Here is a 9,045-nt window from a genome sequence, read left to right as displayed (position 1 = left end):
GGTGTGGCTGACTCTTAACTTTTATAAAGAATATCTCTTTGGATTTGAGACTTTAGTCTTTGCAACTTTACAGATCTCCTTTATGCACCAAGAGCTTGTAACACTCCAAAGAGAAAGGAAAAAATGAAATTGCATCATATGACCCCTTTAAAACGCTGATATCATCACACTGAGTGACGACATGAGGATGGTTGTCTTACCCTAAAGTGCTGATAAATCCATTGGTGGATCCCTCCGCATACAGGGAACAGACGTCCCCGATGTGGAGGAAACTGGACATTTTGTCGGACATTTGGCTCCACTTTTCGGTATGCCTGTGGAAGAGATAACAAACAGATTAAGGTGCAATAAAATCAGCATAATATCAATATGTCCTTTATTCCTCTTATTTAGACATATAGGTTATCATCAGACATGGAGATAGCGAGACAATAATGGCGGACCATGGGGATGCATTCGAGAAAATGAGAATTTGCCATTTTGAGATGGCCTAGTTTTTGAAAGGAATTCAAGGTCCTTCCGCTGTATGGGTGGATAATGAGAAAAGCACTAGAAAATACAGCTGTGCTATGTGCTGAAAAGACACTTAATTATGTGCACATTTTGTTGATTCTTTGCAATGTACTGTCTGTACCTTTCTAAAAGGCTCAAATTTAATGCCGTTTGTTGAAAATATGTTTTATGCAATGCAAACTTAAAGATTTGGTTTTCTATGTATTGTTGCATTCATTGTATAGCGACATTGTTGCTAAGTTAAATATTATACATTCTAATGAGGCACTGATTATAAGACTGAAATATGCTATAAGAAATAAAGCATCAAATACTGTATAACAAAGCATCTGTTAGAATTGATTGAAAATTATGAAAAAAAAACTCAATATTATTATTTCCTAGCAGAAAATCATTTTTAAAAATTATATTTAGGTCTATCCTAAATCAGACTCAAAAGCCAAGATATAAAAGTGCAGTACCTGGAGCAATAGTTTATCAGCAGATATCAAATTTTTTTACTGGCTTATGTAGAGCAACAAGATCTGACAAATAAGAGGGCACGAGACCATTTAAAATTAAAAAAATTATTAATAGGGCCTTGAAATCGATCCGATATCTAGCAAAGAGCTAAGAGGGCCAAAAACAACAACATCCGTTTTGTTCTCATTTAAGTGGAGATTTTGCGGGGGCATTGAAAATATTAGCAATATGTATCACTTTATGTTTAGGCTAATAGATCGTTTAGCACAAGCAATAGATCAAATGAACAAATATGCACTCAGATCCTTTATGTATTCATTTGCAACTAATCCAATGCTAAATCCAATGCCAAATAGTCAATGCTACATTCAGCTGGAGATGAAGCCTACAGTTCAATCAATGACAGACAAGACCAGAGAACATCAATAAGGAACAGGGCAGGCTGCACAGATGCTCAATATAGGCCTATATATCAGAGTAATACAAACAAATACAGTGTTGACAGTGTTGAAATAATATCTGCCTTTATCTTAACTGACAGTTTATGCACTATTGGCAAAAGAACGGAACTTTGTTTTCTTTGTCTGATTACAAAGACTAAAGACTAATTATTATTTGAACAGTAAACATGCTCTACCTGTGAAATCTCCATTGATAAGCCACATCATGCACTCATGCTCTGTCTGAAATTCAAATATTACCCAAGTGAATAATGTACATGTTTACTTTATTTTATCACACAGCTTTCTGAAATTCTGATTGGTCAGTCATGACATTAAGCGGTCAAATGTTTCTGAATTCATGTTTGGTTCTTCTGCATCTCTACAAGGAACAAAATAATAATCTGAACAATATTTCATATTCATTTATTTATTTATTTTACTTGATAAGATAAAATAAGCTATAAAACCCCTGTTGGAGTGTGTTTTGTGATAATGACTGCCTGATTGTACATTATCCCTTAGTTAGTGACTGAAATAAAGTTGATAGGTACTCTTGAGTCTGCAATGACATCTGTGCAGGAACAATAATAATGAATTACATGCCTACTATGACAATAATTGGCTAAATGAGCTGCAAATCACAGGAACACCTTAAAACAATTCTCCATATTTTTCAAACTGACAAACATCTCAACCATAAACTCGCTATAAGTCTAAATATATACATATTTTCAAATACCACATATTTATAATGGCCTAGTAAACATGCTGAATAATTGTATGATGGACAGCTAATCAAAACTAACCCATTCTCAAGTTTATACAAGAATTCTTGCTCTAAAAACAAGGAAGGCGAAACGCAGTGCAACTGGCCAAATCGATTTGCTCCAGCTGTTTCTGCCTTACATAGTCCTTGAGGAGATGTCGTTTTCCTGTCAACTGTAAAGCATGGTATTTGGGAATCTTGAAAATCTTTTAAAACTTCCACATTAAAAAGTTACACCGTATGTGGCCTGTAAAAGCAAACAGTGTATGTGTAGCTGGAATGACAGATGTATGTGGGCTGTCCCTGAAACACTGACTCGAATCGCTTCTTTTTACCGTGTGGTTATTTAAATGTGGAGGCGGGACTTGTCTGATTATTCAAACTATAGTTTCTATGTATGGAAAAATAGTTTTACACAGACATATAGGCTACAGCTGAGACATCAATCTTGACACTGAGATCAAACAGAAAACCTTACTTCGACAGGTGATGATCATAAACAGCCTCGAACCTAGCAGTGCAGTTTTTACTAAACGAACCGCTTCAATCCAGAAAGACACTATAAACACTAATACTGTGAACACGACGGCAGAATAATATATTTTAAAAGACTGTATCCACTATCTCGAGGATGTCTGCGGTCCACCTGCCTCCTCCAGCAGCACTTGACACTGTTACGTGGAAACATTCTAAAATTGTTACATTGCTACCGCGACAACATCAATCAGTGCACCGAACGCCTTCATTGATACACTGTAACACGCTGTCAAACTTCCGTTCTGCTCTCACTGATGGACGCTTCGGACACATAACGTTATCCACTGCCTGACGCTGAGGTCTCCTTACGCAGCAAGACTTCAGCCGAACTTTACCTTCTTCAGAAGGAGACCGTGTCGGGAATAAAACACTGGCGATGTGGTCAGCGGCACAACTGCTCCGGCCGGGATTCCTCGTATAATTCCATGATATGCGAAAGTCCCCCAATTGAAAATCGCGGCGTCCAGTTGCCAGTTGGATTTTGTCCGCACTTGTCCGCTTTCTCGCCACCTCCACATGAGCCCTGAAGCTCCACCCCCTAACTGAACGCGCATCAGGAGTGAGAGATGATGGGTAATGGACTCATTAATTTGCATCTACATGTCTACTAACTCTCAGAGTAGACTGTTAGGGTAGGTTTAGGGTTAGTAGAATGTTGACAAAGAAAGTGTTAGAAGATATTAAGCAGACAGTCTAGTAATACTCTACTAACTGCTAGTTGACATGTAGTTGCAAAGTTATTACTGTTAATAGAATGTCTAAAGTGGACTATCGAAATAAAGTGTTACCGAACTTTTTTTTAAATATGCTCTGGGTTGTTTATGAAACACACCAAACTCACATGTGAATGCACTTTATAACAGGTTGCTAGATGAGATGATCATTGCAGTGGGTTTTAACTGTATTGAAATATTTTTTAATGGGTCATATTAATACTGATGTGTCCATTAAAGAGGTTGAGTTGTTAGTTATCAATACTTGTTAGTATCAATACTCATTAGACCACAAGGCTGTATCTAATACCTGAAAAATGCTGCTTTTTCTATATAGAACACATCAGGGTATCACATCATGTCACAAAGATGCCTTCATATGGTCTATTTTTAAAGGCAGCATGGATGTATCCATCAATGTCTGTAATATCCCACAATCCTGTGTGCTGCTGTGACAGAACATTTTTTATTCAATTTATACCAAGATATAATCTCACCTTGCTTGTGAAGTATTATGTGCTGCTGTAATTTAGATACAAATGCTTTCTCTTGCACAATGCTTTTAGCAGCAGTAAATGCGATTCATTGATATAAAAAAATATATATATATATTGGGGAAAAGTAAAATTAGGAAGCATTAAATTGATCAAAAGTGACAGTAAAGCCATTTATAATATTAAAGATTTATATTTCATTCATATATGAATGCATAAAATGAATAAATTACATTTGAAAAATGTATTCAAATAGAAAACAGATATTTTGAACTTAAAAATTTCACAATATTGCTGCTTTTACTGTACTTTTAATGACATAAATGAAGCCTTGGTGAGCATGAGAGACTCATTTTAAAAATCTTAACGATCACAAAGCTTTGAACAATAGTATATGATCTGATTTTTAACAGTTATGGCCAGTTACACAGCATTTTCTACCACAGCAGCATCCCAAAAATTGCCTTCCTGCTTCCCCAGCACAGCTATCACTCACAGAAAGGTAAATCACCTAGCAACCTAGTGTGCGCTCACACCCTGAGAATGATGTCTATGCCCGACAACACACAGACAGACACAATAGAGGCTCTTTGTGCTTGTCATTCATGATGTGCTGTATTCTGAACAGCAGGATGAGTAAGAGGGGCAATGGGGCTCAAGTCACTATTATCATACTAAGTTGTGCATCTTGCGTTGTGCTCTCACCTTATTCTCCACCTGTGTGCGTTTGTGTGGAGTGGAAGAGAGCATCGAGTGAGCCTTTGAGATGGAAATATCTGCAGCTACAGCTGCTCAAACCATACGGCCCGTCCTTTTGATCTGCTGATGGATGCAACAGCTAACCCACAAAAACAACAATTATCTGTGGAGAAACACTGTAGACTATAAGATGTGACAAATCTCATTCTAGAACAGTTGTTAGTGTTTAGAACCACAAATAGAATTGGAGAAATAATAAATGATGTGTTTAAAGCAACAGTTATTACAGTTTTGGATAGTTTTCGCTTGTAAACGATGATTGATTTGTGCATATTTCTCTCCTGATTCAGACAAGACAGAAGCAACGGTTTCAAGTTAAAATGTCTTATGACGGATTTTATCTTACAAACACACAGCTTTTCGATTCGTGTGGATTACTTGTGGATTATTGTGATGTTTTTAATCAGATGTTAGGACTCTCATTCTTTCTGACGGCACCCATTCACTGCAGAGGATCTATTTTGTTATGCGTGTCAACAGAAAAGTCTGTAAAGAGTGATCTAAAACACAGAGGAACAGCCTAGACCCTTTTGGGGTCTGTAAATTGAGTGCTGGCTGCAAGGAAAAAACAAAAACTAACCAACCATTGAGGAGGAAACGGCCATTGTTTGTCATGCTTGATAAAGAGCTACACAGAGGATGACAGATATTGAGGCCGCCTTTTAAACCGACCCTGCTGATACACTGACCCTCTCATACACTACATGAATAATGAGAAAATCAGATTATTGTACAATGTAAATCTGTACAGTTTAAATATGATTTTGCAAACATGGCGCAAAGCCTGTTGTGGTCTTAATCTAGAGTCCTCTTGTAACTACGTAAATGTGGCCCTTGTCTGGATCTCATTATAAGGTTTCTTGGTCTGAATCAACATGAAATAGCATTCGCAACCCAGTTCACTCCCAAAATGTTATGCACTTTCAAATGACACAAGACAAGTTCAATGAGGAAAAATGTAGGTGTGATTATTTTCCATTGGGAAATGATTGGATGGTGAGAAGTAGACAAAACCACTTTTTATATTTAGGATAATGTGCACAATGAATTCACTGTGCACTGTGAATTCACAAAAAGATGAAGGGTCAGTTTTGATTCTGATTTTGAATCTGTCTCAGTCAAGACCACATATTTTCATTATATTACACTTAACCCCATACTGTTAAACAGTAGTGTATGTGTAAAACAGTAGGCAGATTGTGATGTGGTTAGTTTCTGAACAGGCTATGTCATGCCTCACATCCAACTGAAACCAATGATAAAAAGACTTCAATTTGTGTTCTATGATGTAATATGAACCACCTCTAATCTGATTATAATTTCAGCCAGACGTGTTGAACCCACCACCATATCACAACACATATACAGTAATGACATTACACAACCACATCGATGACAGATGCAAATGATTATATGTTCTGTTCCACCCTTCAGGACAAAGTTCTTCATCACTAAAAATAAAAGACAATTATATGGTGATAATGGCTCTGGTTTTCCCAAAGGAAATAGTCTTATTAAACGAGCTAAAGCTTTACTCTAACTGGGTCTTGTGGCTTATTCTTCTGTAAGCCTGAATTGTCATTGATAAGCTAACATTATTTTGTGTGGCACTCTGTTTAGAATCATACAATTTACACAAGTATATTCACTTGCAACCAATAATAAATACACCGTTTATCACTTCACAAGCTAAAAAAAGAATAAGCATATGCTTGACAAACAATACGGTCCAAGAGATGCACATCGCCTTATCATAATCTATATTCTGCACGCTCTAGTATGTGGTAACTATGGAAATGAATCATTTGTACTCATCTGAGATATGACATCTGAGGATGCAGCGCAGACAGACTCTTCAGAGAGAGAGAGAGAGAGAGAGATCCAGTGGAAGCCTTTTGAAATAAAAAAGGCATGTTTTCTCATCACTATTAATGTATTCGCTCAATTTCCCCTCATCGAAACAGGCCTGTAATCTTGTGCTGTGAGCTCTTACACAATACAAACAGCTGAGTTTTAACGTCACTTTCTTTCTCCATTCCGGGTGACAGGACCTCCGGCGGTCTGTGTTGAGTAATAAGGGCCGATTAGGGGGTTTGAGCTTTGAAAGCCGAGCCACTTCATTAAGCCACTATTGCAATTTGACTGTCACTAATGGCAGCGTGGAGGACAGGCGTCACAGATGAGAGGAAACTAGGCTCAGTGTGTTTCTGCAAACGAAGAATTAGAGAATGATAAACAGGTGAGGGAAAGCAAAGAAAGCAGAGATTGGTTTGCTTTCAACACAAAAATATGAGCACTTGATGATTAGAGGCTTACGGTGTTTCATTCATGCATCTTACCTCAGGATATCAAACCCATTTTGTCACTCTACAAGCATATGATGCACGTAAAATGGGAATAAAATTGTTAATAATGAAGGGATGACTTTTAATAAAACTATAAAGAGCTTATAGTCACACTTAGGCAATCGTTTTAAAACTCTTTTATGGTTCACCATGTGGAGGATGCACACAGTATAATAGTCATATTTTACATTTTAAATCCCACGGAGTTTCCAGCAGGATGTCTCTATGATGTTCATGTTATGTATGTAGTGTATACTCATACATCACAGCAGTTGATGTTACTATATATAAATATAAAGTCACATCTTTATCTGGGCCACTGGAATATTTGAAATGCTCTATATAAAAATATAAGGCAACACGGTTAGGGTTAGGCTGCACTGAACACCAGCAGCGCGGACATGAACCGAGTCTTGAGGGACACACTTGTTTAATAAAACACTGCCCTACTTTCTCCTGAGGATCTCAAGCCAGAGAAAAAAAGGCCAGTCAACAAATAGAAATGCATCTTTTTTGGGATCACAAGTTTAGCAGTATTGCTCATTGATTACTATGAATCAAATGACATATAATAACTGTTGTTAATGTTATTAAATTATTAAAATATTGAAAATCTTATCAATAATAATAATAATGAAAATATATAAAAATATATCATACAAAATAATATTAAGCAAACAATAATGATAATAATAAAAACTGAATTATTTGGCTATTAGCCTTTTCTGTCATTTTCTCAAATATTGTTTATTTAAATATTTAAACTTTAATAAAGATATTTTTTTATCAAAAATAATTATTGTATTTTTAAACAGGAGTATTGCTTCATGATAATTGATTAATTATCAAATGACAAATAATAATGGTTGTTAATGTTATTAAATTATTTCACATCTGAATCTTTACTTATAAATTATAAATATGAATATGTAAAAATATGTTATGTAATATAATATTAAATGAGAATAATCAAAATATAATCCAATACATAATCCAAAATAATAATAACGATAATAAAAACTTTCTTTAGTTATTTGATTCCCCCAACCCCGGTGTCCCTCTCAACGGTGCAGCCATCAGTGCCACTCAATTTCTCTCTATCTAAGGAGAAAATGTGCCTCACCATGAAAAGACACCAATGAGAACTTGACATGCCCTCCTTTGTTAGTCAGACCCTAAGTACACACCTCAAGAGGCACAGCGGACACTTTCTAACTGAGCAGAGAATTACTGATTTCACTCTTCAACAATCGTTGCTAAACACTCCAGCCTACACGCGCCGTCCAGTCGATATCACACATCCCGTTACCATAGAGACCCGGGAATGTGCTCACTCACCAAACCCAATGACTCATGAGACAAAAACAGGATTCAGAGAGTTTGCCACAATCCTCACATTCTCAGCCGATCGAAGTGCAAGGAAAAACAATCACTACACAATGACTAGAACCATCAGACACACTGAAGAGGGTGTGTCCACTTCAATATTTGATTTTCAGAAAAGTACTTGATCAGTATGGGTTTAATATTTGAGTCCCCACACTCTTGAACACTGCTTTAAATTGAGAAAACATTTTGCACGTTTAGGTCATCATATGTCAGAATCAGGCTCATAAATATTATAATAATTTATATAATAATTTATAATATATATATATATATATATATATATATATGCAAAATATTATTTAATATTATATAATAAATATATTATATTAATATTGTTTGCTAATTATTTTAATATTTTTGTAAATTATTATTTATCAATACTTTTAGAATATTTATTTCTGTTATTAATATGAAATTTCCATCCCTATGTCAGTGTATGATATCCTAAATGTCATAATAAATTATTATATTTTTAAAAATATATTAATTTATGATAATAATACAATTATTTAGTATTATAAATAACAATGTATTCATTAAAAAATTAAAATAAAACAGCACTCAAAATGTCTATTGACTTGAGTTTTCCATAAGAAATAGGAAGTTCAGTCCAAAATTCAAAGG

At 35.5% G+C, this 9,045-nt stretch overlaps 1 protein-coding gene across 1 annotated transcript in view; it reads right to left on the bottom strand.

The window, feature by feature from the left end:
• Positions 1-3,250, bottom strand: part of LOC107718227 (inositol 1,4,5-trisphosphate receptor type 1-like) — a 159,589-nt gene extending 156,339 nt beyond the window's left edge. The window contains exons 1-2 of the mRNA XM_016525222.1: positions 3,057-3,250; positions 201-314 (exon numbers count right to left, since the gene is read on the bottom strand). Of these exons, the coding sequence (XP_016380708.1) occupies positions 201-292 (92 nt within the window). The 5' untranslated portion in view covers positions 293-314; positions 3,057-3,250. The remainder of the gene's footprint in view (positions 1-200; positions 315-3,056) is intronic.
• Between the last annotated feature and the right edge of the window lie 5,795 nt (positions 3,251-9,045).

The sequence above is a fragment of the Sinocyclocheilus rhinocerous genome, unplaced genomic scaffold, assembly GCF_001515625.1.
Source record: "Sinocyclocheilus rhinocerous isolate Xijiao unplaced genomic scaffold, SAMN03320098_v1.1 scaffold1111, whole genome shotgun sequence".
Classification (NCBI taxonomy): domain Eukaryota; kingdom Metazoa; phylum Chordata; class Actinopteri; order Cypriniformes; family Cyprinidae; genus Sinocyclocheilus; species Sinocyclocheilus rhinocerous.
This window is presented reverse-complemented; position numbering and strand designations above follow the sequence as displayed.